Here is an 18,136-nt window from a genome sequence, read left to right as displayed (position 1 = left end):
CACATTTCCTACCGCACTTACATGACATAGGTAGAATATGCAAACTGACAGAGACAAAGTAGAATACAGGCTGCCAGGGGTGGGAAGGAATAGAGTGGGGTCAATGAGCAATGGGTACAGGGTTTTTGTTTGAGGTGATGTGAAAGTTCTGGTAGTGGATGGTGGTAAAGGTAGCACAACATTGCGAATGTGATTAAATAAATCCCACTGAATGATATGCTTGGGAGTGACTGAGATGGAAATTTTATGTTGTTTATACATTTCCACAATTTAAAAACAATAGTGACTGAAGAGGCAAGGACAATTAAATGGATCTAATAATGGAGAAGAAAAGGTTCAAAAGGATATTACTGGGGAAGTGGATTTGGCTCAATGGATAGAGCATCCGCCTACCATATGGGAGGTCCAGGGTTCAAACCCAGGGCCTCTTGACCCGTGTGGTGAGCTGGCCCATGCACAGTGCTGATGGGTACAAGGAGTGCTGTGCCACACAGGGGTGTCCCCCGCATAGGGGAGCCCCACGCGCAAGGAGTACACCCCATAAGGAGAGCCACCCTGTGCAGAAAAAAAGCTCAGCCTGACCAGGAGTGGTGCCACACACATGGAGAGCTGATGCAGCAAGATGAAGCAACAAAGAGACACAGATTCCCTGTGCCGTTGACAAAAATGCAAGCAGACACAGAAGAACATACAGCGAATGGACACAGACACAGACAGCAGACAAGGGGGGGGGCCGGTGGAAGGGGAGGGAAATAAAAAAATCTTTAAAAAAAAAAGGACATCATTGGGACATATGAAAAAATGGAATATAGACTCTAAGCATTATCTCCAATAGTCAATTTCTTGAACCTTACAACTGCACTTAAGGAAGGTGGTAATATAAGGAGGTGTCCTTGTTCTTAGTAAATGTGCATGGAAGTATTATTTGTTCAAGGAGCATGATGTATACAAGAAAAGAGGGAGGAAGAGTGGGAGGGAGGAAGGGAGAAGAATAGAACCATATGGCAAATGTGGCAAAATGTTAGAGCTGATGGATCTGGTATCTAGGGGAGGGAGTATGTTGAAATTCTCTATATGACTGTTGCATTTATTTTTGCAACTGTCCTGTAAGTTTGAAATTATCACAAGTTTCAGGGGAAAAAAGACTGAAGATAGGATTTGCTGATGAGGATTGAGAATGTGGAGCATTGCTGATGGAAGTATAAATTACTACAACTATTGTGGAAAGCTACTCGTAGCTACTAAAGGTGAGCAGACACGATTTCACTCCTAGGTGTAAACAAATGCAATCGCACATGCACCAAGAGATACATGAACGTTCACTGGACATGACTCCAAATTAGAAACAACCCAAAAGACCCTCAAATGGATAAGCTGTCTGTATTGCACAACACTGGGCAAAAGAATCCAGAACATACAAGAGGACACACATGAACAAACAAGAGGACACACATATTAAGTATGATTCCATACATATGAAGTTCAAGAACAGGAGAAAATGACCACTGTGCCTAGAAGTGAGAACAGCAGTTACCTTAGGAAAAAGCTTAGGGGTCAGCAAGCTTTTTCTGTTCAGAGTCAGGTGGTAAACACTTTGGGCTTAGCAGGGCATATGGCAGTCTCTGTGACAACTATTCACCTCTGCTGCTGAAGAGCTGTTAAAAGCAGCTAGAGACAATATATAAGCAAACTGAGTGTCTATGTGTCAATAAAACTTACGGTTCACAACTATTATACATTTATTATGTATGAATGATATATTTCAATTTTTAAAAAGTTAAAAAAAAATTTATGGACACTGAAATTTGAATTGTATATAATTTTCATGAGTCACAAAATAGTATTCTTCTTTTGATTTTTTTCCCAACCATGTTAAAATGTAAAATCCATTCCTGGCTCAAGGCTGGTGGGCCAGAATTAGAACGCAGGCTGTCGTGTGCCAAGCCTTGCTTCAGGGGAACGGGTGATAACTGACTGGGAAGAGGGCACTTCTGAGGTACCTGGAAAGTTGTTTCTTGATCTAGATGCACACAAGTGTGTGCCTTTTGTGAAGCTGTACTGAGCAGTGCTTATGATCTGTATACCTTCTTCTATATACATACTGACATATATATGTATTGTATTTCAATGGAAAGATTCTTTTAAAAACAATTTTTAAGTGTATGTGATCAGCTTGTTTTTTTGGTTAATGTATTCAGAGGTGACTCTTCATCCTCGAAATTCTGTAAAGTCTTCCAAATCACTATTTGTCCACTTCTATTCATTTTCCCCGGGACTTGATCATCTGTGATCTAAAGAACCCTTTGTTGCGGTAAAGTTTTCTGTTCTATCTCTGATTCTTCCCTTTGTTCAGTACGTGCCATCAGATGTCCCCAACATCCCACAGCACGAACCCGCACGGAGGATCCTGTCTTCCACAACCCTCGCGTCGCCAGGGTGAGGACGCCCGTTCCGGGGTTCTTTTCCCGTTTGCGAGTGGCTCTTGCAAGCCTGCCCTGCTGCCTCCCTGACTTGCTTTTTTCTGTAACTCTGATTCCGCTTTTTGTCGCTTCTAGGGCAGCTGTAGAGGCTCTGCCTCAGCACGGCTTTCCTTCTGGGAGTTAATCCGTAGTGCTCAGGGCATCTGTAGGATCCTTATTCCAGCACCTCCTCTTCCATTTCTGGTTTCACAGTAAACATTTTCCTCAACTTCATTCCAAGTATGAATCCGTTCATTTTTCTTGTATTTTCTAATGCAGTACTTCCTCTGGAGTGTTATACTAATCTCTCCACTTTCCCACAGAACAGGACTCTGTTCTATGGTGGATTATTTACGTTTGCTTGTTAGTTGATCTTTTCACGGAGGACGTCTGCCTCCAGAGTTTCTCCACCTCGGCGCTCTCCATGTCTGACAGATTGGCGTGGAGCCGTCCCAACCTGCGGGACGTCCAGCAGCTCCCCTGGCCTCTACCCACTAGATGCCAGTGTTAACACGCCAGCTGTGACAACCAAAACTCCCCAGCCACTGCCAAACGTCCCCCAGGGAGAGGGTAAGATCTCCTTACTCGTCTTTTATATACCTGGATACTGCTCAGTTTTTCCCCTTAGAAATGAAGCTAGAGAGCTGGATGTTGCCGAGGCTTCAGTCATTAGTTCAAAAGTTCAGCAGCCTTCGGTGTGCAGGGGAAGGGCTGGCGGAAGGCGGCTGGCCGTGGACAGCTGCAACCGGGAGGCGGCATCCCAGCGCGCCATCCGACGGGGGCCAACGCCTGTGTGTGCGTGTAGCGGGGGTTGCGCTGTGCTCTGTCCTGAGGGCAGGGCTTCGTAACCAGGGTCCACGGACGCCCAAGGGGTCCGTAGAAAGATGTCAGGGAGTCCGTGAGCTCGAATTGAAAAAAATGCAACTTACTCTATTTATTTTCCTCTGACCTCTTAACTGAAATCTAGCATTTCCTTCACTTATGGATGTATGCAATAAACTACAGTAGTATTCATTTCATATCATGGTACAGCTGGTGCAGATCTCAAAAAATCACTTACGTTCATCCATACTTCAAACTAAACGGTAGTTGTTAGACCTGATGCCAGTTGAGTGTCATAAACCTATCTGCCGCTACATTCTGAGAAGGGGTCCGTGTTCACCTGGCTGCAAAGGGGTCCGTGGGACAAAACAGGTTAAGAATTCCTGCTCTAGGTCTTTGGTTTATTCCCCCATGCAGGAGTGAGCTGGTCACTCTGGGAAGACTTCAAGTTAAAATAAAGCCCCACTGAGGATGTGGCTCAACGGCTGAGCGCCTGCTTCCCGCATGGCAGGTCCTGGTCTGGTTCTGGATGAATCCTAAAAAAAATATTCAAGATGGATAACAAGCAAAACAAACAAAAAAAAACAACTCAGGGAGCCAATGTGGCTCAGGGATCAGAGCCGGCTTCCCACATACAAGGACCCGGGTTCAATTCCTGACATCTCAAAAAAAAAAAAAAAGCCCCAATAGTTTTGTAGCATTTTTATTTGGTGGTTTGGTGAATATCTTTCTCTGCGCAGTGGCCTCTCTTTGGTGCTCTTTGCTCTCTGCTGCAAAGTGGGTTCCTAGAATATGGTTTTCACCAACTGTCCTCACCCCATACCTTATGTCCATCAGAAGCTGGAGGAGACAGCATGCCTTCTGGCCTGGTGGTCTCCAGCTAGCTGGGTCCCTCTGCACCTCCACCCTAGTGTCCCTTATTTTGATTCTAACTGATCCTGAAGTGGCAGACAGCCCTTCGAGCTCTTGGTTTAAAGCTGGAGCTATTCCCACAGCTCAGCTGACAAGCATTTCTTCTCTATTTTTGTTTCTCTTGGTTCTTTTCACCTGGCTTCACAGGATGCAGGTATTTTGCTATCCTGCTGTTAAGTCACCACTTTTCCTTTCAGTCCCCAGGGTAATATATATTTCATAATATTTCTTCCTTCTGCATAGAGGTAAAGGGACTTAGCAAAGGAAAGACTCAAAAGGCTCAACTCTTCGCAAAGAAAAATCCATTTTATGGCTTTCTTTGAGCAATGACAGTGGAAGTGAAAATTTTTCACCCCCTAAAAGACACAGTAGAAAGCTCTGGGGCAGAGCTCAGGAGAGCTCAATCCAATTTTTGAGGAAAAACTGGTTATGGGCCCTAGGTGTTTTTCCTTCACCCTGTGCACTTAATTTTATACTCATTCAAATAGAAAAATATGCTCTGCTCCACTTCTATTCTAGGCTGGGGAGAAAATGAAATGTATCCTTGCTGCTATCAGCAAGAGATACTCAATACAAGAAACTACTCATTTCTGCCTACCAGAAAGCAGGATTTGTAATTCTAAATGAAACCTTGTACCTTTCCCCCTCTCTGTGCCTATAAACTAGAGTGGGCACCCCCAGTGCCCCCGTGGGGGACCTCAGGGTGGAGAATGGGCGTGGCGCATAGCCCAAGGCAGCCCTTCTCTTTAGGACCTGGCGCAGAGAGGCCAGTCAAAGCCGGCACACAATCCACGCCTGGTGGTGGGGATTACACAGAAGCTATATGTGTACCTATCTTCTTTTCCCAAACAATACATAACGCCTCAGCTTCCTGCTGTAATTTTAGTGGACTTAAAGCCAAACATCTACCATTCTATAACTAACTGGATTCCACTTCCGTGACAATTAATAATTGACTGCTAAGTGGATGGTAGTGATGGTGGCACCAAATTGTGAATGTAATTAACACCACTGAATTGTACACTTGAAAGTGGTTAAAATGGGAAATATTACCTTGTATATACGTTATACCACAATAAAAATTAAAAATAAAAACAGCCACCAACCTTAGAGCAAAGGTGAGCAAATCAAGAAGCCAGAATATACAACCAGAATACATGAGAAATGGGAAAAAGGAAAAAAGAAAAATCTGATTAAATGAAAAGAGACTACCAGCAAATGTAAAGTCTTGTCCTTTGATGAAGCTAATATAGATATAATTTTAGCAAATCTGATTAAGAAAATTAGAGAGAAAGCACAGAATAAACAGCATTAGGAATTATAAAGACCTAACTATCTAACAGGTCCCTATTAATTGTGACAAATTGCCTAGAGGCATGGGGCGGCCACTGAGGATGCTTCCAAATTATTCTAGTTTGGGATGGAAACACCAAAGCAGAAGGCTCTGGCTAAGAGTTTCCAAATCACTGAAACAAATCCTAAGATGCACTAAGTTGTTAGTAACTATTGTAAAACAAGAGTTTCCCTTAAACCCCTTGGGTTCAGGGTCTACAGAAAACTAGAGGTGACAGAGACGCCTTCCAGCCCCAGCACAGGGCTGGCCTCCACTGGGCTGAAGGTTGGTGCGCAGCTGTGCTAATTTGCAGAACCATACCTGGTGTCCAAAAACTCTCTTGCCTAAAAAGCACATATTTAAAAGACAAGAAGTTCTTCTTCATGTCAAACTGAAAGGGCATGGGAGGGGCAAGTGCTCATAAAGTCTACAGGAAGCAGACTTTATAATATTGAAACAGAGTAAGTCTCCGTGTCCCTCACGCAGAACTGTGGTCTACTTGATGCAAGCACATTCCCAAGCTTTCACCACGCTCCAGGCAAAGGAGGCACTTGTCTTGTACCAGCCTCTGACTTTAGAGCGGGGAGATCAAACGGCTAAAAATACAGCATTTCCGTGAGGGCGACTCCTAAAATCTCTGTCCCTAACCTCCTGCTTTTGCTCCTGTTTAATCAGTCCAACTGCCCCGAGGCCATTGCACAGCGAGATCAGGGCAAGACTTAACATCTAACAAATCTACCACACTGACGCAAGGAGTTAATAACAGGGTGGTAGAGGGGAACCCTGTATTTTATGCATGATTGTTCTGTAAACCTACAACTTCTCTAATAAAACATGTAAACAAAGCTAACATGGACCTGTTTCCTTGTCGATAAAAGGATGCAGTCAGATGAAATAATCTTGAAGGATGCTTTTCCCACTAAAACATACGTGGGCTCCTTTTCTATCCCACACTGGTTCCCCTTGAGAACGTCGTCACTGCTGGGAACAGACAAAGTACCTAAAGGGTCTCAACAACAGTCTCGGCAGGTCACTGCCCTGCCTGAGAAGGCAGGTGTGGGATGGTTAAGGGTGGTCCAGGGATCCCCAACGGACACTGCAAAATATCAGAAATACGGCAACACTCCCTGCTGCAATAATTCAGTAGAGAACTTTCCAGCAGAACTTTTGATAAGTTTTCTCAAAGCTGTACAATATCATACTACTTTTTGGAGTAAAGAAGTTCCTTTCATACCTTTTAGAATTACTTCTTTAAAGCACTTTTGGACTTAAGTTCAAGTAACTTCTTTAAAGCATAATTTAAAGGGATGCTCTCGTTCTAGGACCTCAGTATTTGGAGATTAAGGCCATTTGGATCCTATGTTTACCTTCAGGAACTCACAGTTTCTAAAGGAAGGTAAAACAAGGCTCTAGGTATGTGGGTGTTTGAGGACCTGCTGCTATCCATATTGGACAAAATTGTTTCTTTGCCAAAAAAATCACCAAGGAACTAGATTATTAGGTTTATTTCTCTATACTACCAAACCAGTTTATGCTTTTGTGGCAATTTCTTCCCATATTTTATCATCAGTTGTTTATTACTGAGCTTAATGGCATCTTCAGATTTCACTGGCCAAATCTACTGGAAAATTCTTCCTTATATTGACCAGAAATACGTGCCTCTCTACCTACCACTGATGAGTGGATGAGTTTCTAGAATATAGGATGGTCCCTGCCTCACATCAATCCCAGAATGAGCAGCCTTCAGTCCTAAATGTTGTCCCAAGCCGACGTTCACAAGAATGAATTCTGCCACCCAGTCTGAGGGAAGCACCTGTCTAGACATGGGGGCTTCGGGCACTTCTGGAGAACACGATGTCTTTCCCCAACATGAACCCCGGCACCTTCCGAAACTGCTTCCATGGCAACCCCTTTTTCGGTCGGCCTCTTCACCCCATCACCACGGTTTTAGCTGGGGCTCTTTTCCCAACCAGTCAATTTCCATCCCAGTATGGTGTGGCAGTCAGGGGTCCACCTGCCCAGGTTCAAGTCTCACGGCCACCATCGGCTGGCCCTATGACCTTGGTAAACTACCTAATCTAACTTTGGTTTCCTCACCATTAAAACAGAGGTATTGACAGTACCCACCTCGTATCCCTGTTACGAGGATGAGATGCCCGGCACAGTGCTGGGAATAGAGCAAACATTTCATAAACACTAGAATCTTAACTGCTTCCTAACTGGTCTCCTGCCATGAGGCTGACCCTCAACCCATTGTCTGTCCTACTGCCAAGATGCACTTTCAAAAATATCTATTATAAAAATTATAGAAAATTCAGAAAACATGAGTATCACCCACAGTTTGGCCATAGAGACAATCACAGTTAACTATTAGGATGTATTTCCTTCTGGTCTTTTTTTCCCCCTTTTTTTTTAACCTAAGTGAGATGACCATTGGTATACCATTTCTTTCTGCTGTTTTCACCTAAGCATTTCCCCATTGCTTAACATTTGTGAACACAAATTAGCTCTGGTTCTAATCCTTTGTGTAGAGTGAGCTTTCTAAAATGCAAATTAGAGAAATGAATGTTGATGGCTGTGGGACTCTGGGCTCCCGTGTCTTGTCCACCGCTGCCACCCTCCATCCCATCCCCCATCTGCCGACCCACTGCTGGGTTTCGGGGACACCGACAGTCTGCTGCCCAGGCTTGAAGCTGACTTGTCCTCTCTGGTGGGGGTTCCCCAGGTCCCAGGCACAAGGGAGACCCCCGAGGTCTCAGGCCCACTGCAGGGTGGACCACACGCCCTGCAAGCAGCACAGCTCCAGCAGGCCCAGCCTACAGGGCCGCCTCCTCGCCTCGCCCTGCCTGCGCTCCACCAGCTCTTTTAAAGCCCAGGGATAAATGAGAGGTTCCTAAATCCAACTCTGTCCTTCCCAGGGACGATGCCTGGTGTTTCAATGGACCCTGGCAGGTTTCAGATGTTTTTATACGCCTCGACAGACACTCGCTGAAAGGATGACTGCACATTTTATTTTACGTTTATAATTTGTCTCTTCAGGTAAACTCCAAAGCCATTTCTCTTAATTTTTGTCCTATTGTTAGTACAGATTACCAATCATCTGCTGGGAATGAATAAATGATTGAGGAATAAAGAGCCAATACTTTTCTTCCTTTACAATACATGCCTTTTTTCCTGCCTTATTGTGCACTCAGTCAGAATTGATAATAACTAGCATTTTATAGTGCTAACCATGTGCCAGACGTGGTGCTAAATGCTTTACATATATTACCTAATTTAACCCCCACATCAACTCTGTGAAGTAGGTACTATTATCATCTTATTTTATACACGAGGAACCTGAGACACTGACAGCTAGTCAGTGATGGCATTAGAATCCAAATGAAAAGCTAGTGGGACCAAATACCATCTTGGTTTAATTCCTGTATTAAAGATCAGCTGTGTCCTCAGCATGAGGCAAGGGTATTTTCTCCCTCTCAGGGGCAGAAACACCCTACAAGGCACTAAACGCCCGGCAGAAGGGACAGGCATGCACGAGAGAAAAGGGTGGGAAACAGTTCCTGTGAACAGAACGAGCTCCCCCCACGTGCTGGGAAAGAAGGGGGCCCTCTGCATGCTATCATTACGGGTCAGACCTAGTAGTGGACAGGCTAGCCCCGGGGGAGCCACCGGCCTGCATCTGTTCACCCCCGGAGACTGCCACCTCCCCTGTTTGCTAAGAACTGGCTGGGAGCCTGGGCGGCTGGAGTGGGCAGCCCTGTCCAGCGGCTCCTCGCTCACCAGGACACAGCAACAACTGAATCGCAGAACTTCCTTGATACTGATGTGTGTCCCAACAAGAACAGAACACAGCTTTTTTGCAAGACCGGTCTGTGCATCCTAAAAGCAGAGGAATTGCCGTGCTCGTCACCAGCATCAATGCACTTCTTTGGTCAACGCCTGAAACCTGCGTATCTTTTATAGAAGGCTCCATAAGGCGCAGCCGGCTGGAGCCGAGAGTGGACCTGGGGCTGACCAAGGCACGGGTGCCTTTCCCGTGCACGGTGCCTGGAGGGGTGCTCCCGGGCCCCGGTGCCCCCTGCTTTCGTTCCTGCAGCAGGGCTCTTACCCTCACCTTCCACCACAGCGGGCTGCTGACCACACCTGGGGTCCAGCCCCGACCGCCAGCCTCTCAGCCACTTCAGGCTCAGCCCACGCACACCTGAGCTCATCACCTCGCCCCTCAGTCTGTGTTCTCAGCAAAGCAGAGGCCCAAGCTGTCCTGCCTCCCCCTCCCACAGGCCCCCGGGCAGTTGAGAGCCTTGTCATTTCTTGCCTGGCTCTCTCACCCGCTCCTTCCCACGAGCCAGAATAATCTTTCAAAAGTGCATGGTCACGAGGTCATCACCTGCCTTTAAACCTTCAGGAGGTCTCTACTAGTAATGCGCCTACGCCCGCCTCTCACGCCGTGGCCCGCGCCGCACGACGCCACTATCGGTTCACTTCGACATCTTTCCCGCTCGCCCGTGAGCTCATTTCTGTGCCCCCATGCCTCGGCAGGGTGGGGGGCGCCCAGCAAACGAGATCCCTCCCCCTCCTGACAGCCGGGCAGACTCACCAACACAGTCGCAGACGGGGAACTCGGCCTGGGCTCTCTTGGCAGGTGTGTCCAGCAGACTCTTGGTGGGGGTGTCCAGGTACTTGAGGGGCGACTCCAGGAAGCTGCTGAGGGTGGGTGTGAGCGGGTTCTCGGCCTTCGTGGGGGTGGCCTCCTGGCTGCCCTCCTCGGAAGGGAAGCAGGTGGTCGAGAGCACCGTCACCGCCCCTGAAGACTCGATCTTGATCTGCTTGGGGGAACGGGGGGCAAAAAGGCTCTCGGGCGCCGGGAGACATGGCGGCTGGTTCTCAGGATCCTGAATGGGCACAGACGGGGGGCCGGGAAGCCCAAAGCTATCCCCGAATTCAGCCTCAAACTGCCGGATGAGCTCTTCCAGTTTGTCGTCAGCAGGGGGAAGAGGGCCGGCAGAGCCCGGCTGCAGGGTGGCCGTGGGGCTGGGGGACCTCATTTCCTGAGTAGGGGGCAGCAGGCTGTCCCCAGAGGGACTTGGTGCAAATAGCGCAAGAGAAGGTTCTGGGGGCAGGGAGACAGCAGAGCCCTGCAAGGCGGGAGGGGGGGCAGGGGGCTGCGCCTGCGCTTCCTCAGCGGCCGGGGACCTCAGCCCTTCCAGGACGATCTGGCGCAGGGGCGGGAAGAGGGGCTGTGCTTCCCGGGGCTTGGACTTCTTGATCTGAACCGGCTTTCGGACGCCGGACTTGACCCCGGAGGTGGCTTTCTCGGTTCCCACGGGACCTCCGGCCGGGGCCGAGGGCTTCTTCTTCTTCTCCTTGGGTGGTCTGTCCGGAGGCCGGGGGGCGGGCGAGCTCGGGGGCGCCCACCAGCCCGGAGCGGGGGGCTCCAGGGGAGCGGAGAAGGCGGCGTCACGGGCCTGCTCCAGGAAGAGCCCACGCTTGTGGTGGAGGTGCTGCTGCAGGGCGGTCTGCGCCTTCTGGTGGGCGTCGGGCTCAGGCGCCTCCCTCTGCGGAGCCGGGGATGGGGCGGGGGGCGGGAGGGGGGGGCTCGACCTTGACCTTGGGCTTGGTGGGCAGGGCCTCGGGCCGCTTGAACACTGACTGGATGTAGTCACTGGCGCTGCCCAACAGCTGCTCCAGTTCGGCCATGGGATCGGGGCTCGGGCGAGGCAGGGGCCAGGAGCCCCGGGGGGTTGCTGGTGGGGTGTCGGTGACCCAGGCATCGGGAAACTCAGTTCTAGGCGTCGGCGGGGGGAAGGCAGGGCTGTCGGGGGCGAAGGACGGGGGCTCTTCAGCGGGGACCGCAGGCCACGGGGGAGTCCGGAGGTAGGACTGGGCAGACCTGAAAGGGGCGGGAGGGGACAAGGCCTCGGGCAGGGGGCACGGCGCCTGGGAGGCGGGGTGAGCCGGCTGGGGCAGCGCAGACGAGAGCTGCGTGAGCGCCTCGATGGCTATGGCCGTCTGCAGGCTGATGTTCTTCTCCTTGGCGATGCTCAGGGCGCTCTGCGACAGGGGCAGGCCCTCCGGGGGCGGCACCCGGGGCACCTCACCACCGAGGAGGGGCCTGGCGCTGGGCGTGGGGAGGCCGGCCTCCCCGGGGGGCAGGGTGCCCGGGGGCCGGGGCGGCTCTTCCCCGCCCTCCACCACCACCGCAGCCGACTTGATCTTCCCCTCCAGCCACTCGAGGTAGTCAGGGCACTCCGGGCCGTCGCAGGTGCAGTTGGGCGGTTTCATGCCGTGCCGCGCCAGGGCCAGGGCCGTCTGCAGCGTGTCGAGGTCTTCGCCGCCCACGGGGCAGCCCTCGGGCCCCGGCCGGGGTCCCCTGCTGGCGTCCCCGGCCTCACCGCTCATCTCACGGTTGAAGGTTTCGTAGAGCCGGGTGCTAAGGGCCCCGTAAGAGGACACGGCTTCGGCCACGGCCGAAAAGGCCACCAGGTCGTGGGCATCTTCCAGGCGGGCGGCGTGAGCTGGGCCTGGGGCCGCGTCCCAGTCGGGCTTCGGGTCCGCCCGCCAGGGGCCCCCAGCCCCCAGGAGACCGGGCCCCGCGGGCTCTCTAGCACCATTGACAGGCGCCCCTGAGGCGCTTAGCTGCCGCGAGGCTCCATGGTACACCGGCCCTGAGTCCATCGGACCTGGAACAGGTCCATTAACTGGGCTGAGTTCTGAGCATGTCTGAAGAGAGAGAGAGAAAAAGGGGGAGAGATGAGCAACGACATCGGAAACGCGTTCCCTGCTCCACGCTGCTCAAACCCCACTTTTCCTGCAAATCCTCTCTCAATTTCTGGTACAACTTCCTAAACTTCAGTTTCTCTCCCCACCTCTCCTTTCCCCAGTTTGCTTCCCCAGGAGCACTGGAAAGGCAGATCCTTAAGAGACCCTCACGTAGCGTTCTGGACATTCACAGACCCCTTTCGAGCATCAGGCTGACGATCTGGACGGGGACCCCATGAGGCTAAGCCGTTTGTTAAGGAACCATAAATGGTCCTTCAACTCGCAATGACCAGAATGACACCAGGGTCATGCTTCTATTGTGCTTTGGTAGGAGGGAAAGAAAGCTGATCAATGTAAGGAAGCCGCCACGTCATCATGTGACGTGTCGAAGTGCAGGGTTAGGAGAGAGCAGGTCTGATGAACAAACCAGGGTCAGGCGTAGCCTCCCAGCAGGAAGGAACCTACATTTCTTTTCTCCTCCCGCTACTGTGCTCACAGAAGCCCAGGCTGAGCTCAGAGGCCTGGCGCCATTCACTCGCAGCCCCAGGCCGGGCAGAGGCCCAGGTGAGCTGGTCACTGCGCATTCAGCCCCGTGGCAAGGGAGAGTCCCAGTGACGCGCTGCTTGGGGAAAGGTCCAGGCCTCTCCCCAGGCCCAGGAACCACCACTGGACACCTGGTGTCCACAAGAGCATGCAAAAGACGACAGAAGGAGAGGAAGGTACCAGGAGGGCCCTAGCATGGCAGATTAAAAGTTACTATGCAGCACCGAGTTATGTAGGTAAATGTGGTACAAAGAGGAAATCTTAGGTTGCATATCTGCAAGTAGAATAAAAACTTAAAAACAAAAAACACAGGACCATATAACAGTGAAACTACTGTAAACGATGAACTATAATTAATATTGCAATTATAGTATAACAGTACAAGTAAAAGATATTTTTTCATGAATTGTAACAAATATATCACACTAAATCAAAGTGTTAATAATAGGGAGCTATACGGGAACTCTGTATTTTATGCATGGCTTTTCTGTAAACGCACAACTTCCCTCATTTAAAAAAAAAAATTCTTTTAAAGGTCAACTCAAACATGTGCGATTGAGTTGATAAGATTAGTCCCTCAGAAAGGTAAAGCTCTTCCTCACAGTAGAATGCCGACAAAAGAGGGAGGGAGGGAGGAAGAGAAAGAAAGAAAGAAGGAAGGTAGCTGGACTTAGAAAGTCATCAATGGATGCTCCAACTTGTGGGTGCAAGCTTGATGAGGAACAGGATATTTACATGATCTCAAATCATCCCCTCACAAATTGCTAAATTACAATACAGTAGTAACTTTATAGTGGAGAAATCTGGTGGAAACGTTAACCAAAGGATCAGCATTATCTTACCGTTATCACTGCTATGGGCCAACCAACATCAGATGCTCCTTGATAGGACACCAGAAAGGATTAACTTAGCTCAGAATTTACCAAATGAATAACGTGAATCTAATCATGAGAAAACAACAGATAAACCCAAATTGAAGGACATTCTAGAGAATTACAGGAATGTCCTCTTCAAACCCTCCAAAGTCTGTTTGGGTTCCAAAGGCTGAGGGCTGGGGTTGGAGGGGAAAGGGGAGTTAACTGCTTAATGGATATAGTTATTTGATGAAAAGGTTTGGTAATGGATGTTGGTGATGGTAGCACAATATTGTGAATGTAATTAATGCCACTGACTTGTACACTTGGAAGTGGTTAAAATGGAAAATTCTGAGTCGTATATGTTACCATAATAAAAAATTAAAAACAAAACTTCAAAGTCCACAAAGGGTCTTCCAGATTACAGGAGATTAAAGAGACAGGACAGCTAAAGCCATGATCATGGACTAGGGAAAAATATAGCTATAGAGTGCGTTATTGGGACAAATGATGAAACTTGAATATGGATGGTAAGTATGTCAATTTTAATCTGTATTTTGATCTCTGTACTATGGCTATGTAAGATAATGACTTTGTTCTTAGGAAATGCACACTGAAGTATTTGGGGATAAAGGGAGAGAGGATCTTGAACTCAATCTCAAATAGTTCAAAAAAAATTACATGCATATATTATTAAGCACACATAGAGAATGACAAAACAAATGAAGCAAATATAAACATTTTGGATAATATGGGAGCGCCAAGCACCACTCTTGCAACTTTTCAATAAGTATTAAATTCTACCAAATATAAATTTTAAAAAACTAAATTAACCTCTCAGGTAGAACATCTGTTTCAAACAGATGGCTAAAACGATAATACATGGGCATCATGACTCCAAAGTGGTGGTGGGAAGCTAGGATTTGGGATCAGTCCTGTGGGAGGCCAAATTTTACAAGCTTCTGAATAAAAGACAGAAGGAACATGGATTTATAAAATCAGTGTCAGGAAGACTAATGGTGCACAAGCTGAGAATTACCCCAAATAGTCAAGACAACAAAAAGGGATATAAAGGTTAGTTTTGGTGTATGAATAAGAATGAGGGTGGGCTACACATGTTCTTGAGCCTCTGAATATCCTGGAAAGGGAAATGCTCTTCAGACCAAAAGGGGAGAAAGGGAAGAGGAGGCATGCTATAAAGGGGGTGAGGCAGGAGGGGTGCAGAGATTTTAAGAAACATTAAGTGAACTTCTAGTTTACTGGCCAGGGGATCTCACCCCATCCTGGAGGAAACCTACAATCAGGAGACGGTATATCAAGAGGGAAGAAAAGGGCAAGTGTCACTCCCAACTTTTACTCCACGGAATTTGAAAACAGCCTCAGGTAAGATTCCAGAATGAGTAACTTAAGGAACCAGGAGTCACACGCAAACACAAGGCCATCAACCCATCACCACCCAACTGCATCGCACCACTTTGTGTCACCTGGCCGCTGGGACAGCAGCCATATCGTGGCTGGCAGGCCACAAACTGGGAAGTTATCAGGCCAAACCTGCTAAGGACCTGTTTTGTCTGGTCTACACATTGTGAGGGGTTCTGTTTATTCTGACAACATTAAAAACGTCAAGAGATTTCTCATGAAACCCAGATTTCCTCAGAGGTCCACACGTCTACCTGGCAGATTTGTCTAGAACGGAGCAGTCACTGTCACACACAACAGAACTGTTCCAGTTCACCCCCAGCTTCACGACTCTGCATTGCCTTCTTGAGACCAAAACCAGGGGTCAGGGATTATTTATTAACTCCTTGAATTAACTGCTACTTCGCTCATTTGTGTTCCCTGAGAAGGCACTCCAGGCATTTCAATCTGTAACTCGGGCTGCAGATACTCAAGTTTCCCAATTCTAGAACAATCCCTTGGAGGGCCTGCTCCTGAGAATTACGGGCTGGGAGAGCTGGGTCACCAGTGGTTAAATGACGGTGTTCAAAAGGAATCCCGCGATGCAGCAACCTGGAGGGGGAAGAGGCTTTAGTGGTCAGCCACAGGACTCTGTCCTGAGAACTGTCCGGTTCGACAAATTTATCAGTAAAGATACAGATGGCACAATTATCAAGTAGGAAGATGATGAACACAAGAGGAAAGAAGCTATGCTGACTGACAGTACCAAGTGCTAAAAGGTCAATAAGTTGATAACCTCTCAACTTCAGGATATAGAAAAAGAAAAGCAAACTACACTCAAAGTGAGCAGAAGGAAGGAAATAAAAATGAGAACAAAGATAAATGAAAGAGAATTTAAAAACAGAGCAAATCAATGAAACCCAAAGTTGATTCTTTGAAAAGATCCATAAAATTGGCAAACCCTTAGGGAGACTGACAAAGAAAAAAAGAGGAAGCAAACAAAATCAAAAGTGAAATGGGGGACATTACTACCAAACCAAAGAATTATAAGAGGATACTATGAACAAGTGTATACCAAAAAATTAGATAACCTAGATGAAATTCCTAGAAACACAATAAGTACCTAAACTGACCCAAGAAGAAAGAGAAGATCTCAATAGAAAAATAGCAAGTAGAGATTGAATCAGTAATCACAAACCTGCCAACAAAGAAAAGTCCAGGAGGAGATGACTTCACTGGTGAATTCTACCTAACATATAAAGAACAAACACCAACACTTATACCAAACTCATCAAAAAAGATCAAAGAGGAGGGAACATTTCCCAACTCATTCTATGAGATCAGCATCAGCCTAATAACAAAGCCAGATAAAGACATCACAAGAAAGAAAATTACAGACCAATATCCCTCATGAACATTGATGCAAAAATCCTCAACAAAACACATTTGAGAAAATTCAGCTCCCCTTCCTGATAAAAACACTTAGAATACTAGGAATAAAACAAGACATCCTTAAAACATGATAAAGGGCATATACGAAAAACCCAGAGCTAATATCACATTCAATGGTGAAAGACCAAAAGCTTTCCCCCTAAGATCAGGTACAAGACAAGGGTACCCTCTGTCACCACTGTTATTCAACATTGTACTGGAAGTTCTTGCCAAAGCAATCAGGCAAGAAAAAGAAATAAAAGGCATGCAAATTGGAAAGAAGAAGTAAAACTTTACTTATTTGCAGATGACATGATTCTATACAGAGTGAATTCTCCATAGAAGATATATAATGGGCAAGAAATACATGAAAAGATAGTCACTGGCTACCAAAAAATATAAATCAAAACCATAATAGACACCATCTCACACTCACTAGAGTGGCTACTAATAAAAAGAAAGTAAGTTTTGGAGAGGTTGTAGAGAAATATGAACACTTGTACATTGTTGATGGGAATAAAAAGTGTGCAGCCGCCATGGAGAATTGGTTGGCAGTTTCCTCAGAAAGGTAAGTTTGGAATTACCATACGACCCAGCAATCCCATCTCAGTATAACACAAACGAACTGAAAGCAGGCACCCCAACAGATATTTGCACACCAAATATTCACAATTGTCAAAAGATGGAAGCAAAAGAAATGTCCATCAGCAGATGAATGGATAAAAATAAACGTGGTATATACATACAATGTGATATATACATAGAATATTATTTGGCTATAAAAAGGAATGAAGTTCTGACACATGCTACAACATGGATGAACCATGAAGATATCATGTTGATTAAAATAAGCCAGATACAAAAGGAAAAATAGAAAATTTATATGAAATAAGCAGGATAGGAAAATTTTATATTTATTTTTTATTTATTTCTCTCCCCTTCCCTCCCCAAGTTGTCTGCTCTCTGTGTCCATTCACTGTGTGTTCTTCTGTGACCACTCCTATCCAGGAATCTGTGTTTCTTTTTGTTGCGTCATCTTGTTGTATCAGCTCTGTGTGTGTGCTGCCATTCTTGGGCAGGTTGCACTTTCTTTTGCGCTCAGCAGCTCTCCTTACGGGACGCACTCCTTGTGCGTGGGGCTCCCCTCCGTGGGGGACACCTCTGCGTGGCAGGGCACTCCTTGCGCGCATCAGCACTGCGCATGGGCCAGCTCCACACGGGTCAAGGAGGCGGGGTTTGAACCGTGGACCTCCCATGTGGTAGCTGGACATCCTATCCATGGGGCCAAGTCCGCTTCCCGGGAAGATTCTTAATGTCAGAAACTAGAATCCAGTTTACCAGGGGCTGAGTGGGGGAGAGGTATGGGGTGTTAACGTCTAATGGATACATAGTTTTTGTCTGGGGTGATGGAAAAGGTCTGGCAATGAATGATGGTGATGGAGGCACAACTTTGTGACTGGAAAGTTGAAAAGGAATATGGGAACTCCATTTTCTGCATTTTTTTTTTTTTTTTTTTTTGTAAACCTACTACTACTGCTCTGATAAAAGAAAGACTAAAAAAAAAAAATTAGGGTAAAAATAGGGGCCTGTTCTTAGGCTCCAAACCACATCTGCAAATTACAGAT

The 18,136-nt window shown here is 47.4% G+C and overlaps 1 protein-coding gene across 1 annotated transcript in view; it reads right to left on the bottom strand.

Moving 5' to 3' along the window:
* Window positions 1-18,136, bottom strand: part of TET3 (tet methylcytosine dioxygenase 3) — a 113,006-nt gene that overhangs the window by 38,821 nt on the left and 56,049 nt on the right. Inside the window, 2 exon segments of the mRNA XM_058278929.1 lie at window positions 10,124-11,112; window positions 11,114-12,246. Coding sequence (XP_058134912.1) covers window positions 10,124-11,112; window positions 11,114-12,246 — 2,122 coding nt within the window.

Source organism: Dasypus novemcinctus, chromosome 17, assembly GCF_030445035.2.
Source record: "Dasypus novemcinctus isolate mDasNov1 chromosome 17, mDasNov1.1.hap2, whole genome shotgun sequence".
In the NCBI taxonomy this organism is placed as follows: Eukaryota; Metazoa; Chordata; class Mammalia; order Cingulata; family Dasypodidae; genus Dasypus; species Dasypus novemcinctus.
Note: the sequence above shows the minus strand (reverse complement) of the source record. Positions and strands in the feature narration are given on the sequence as shown.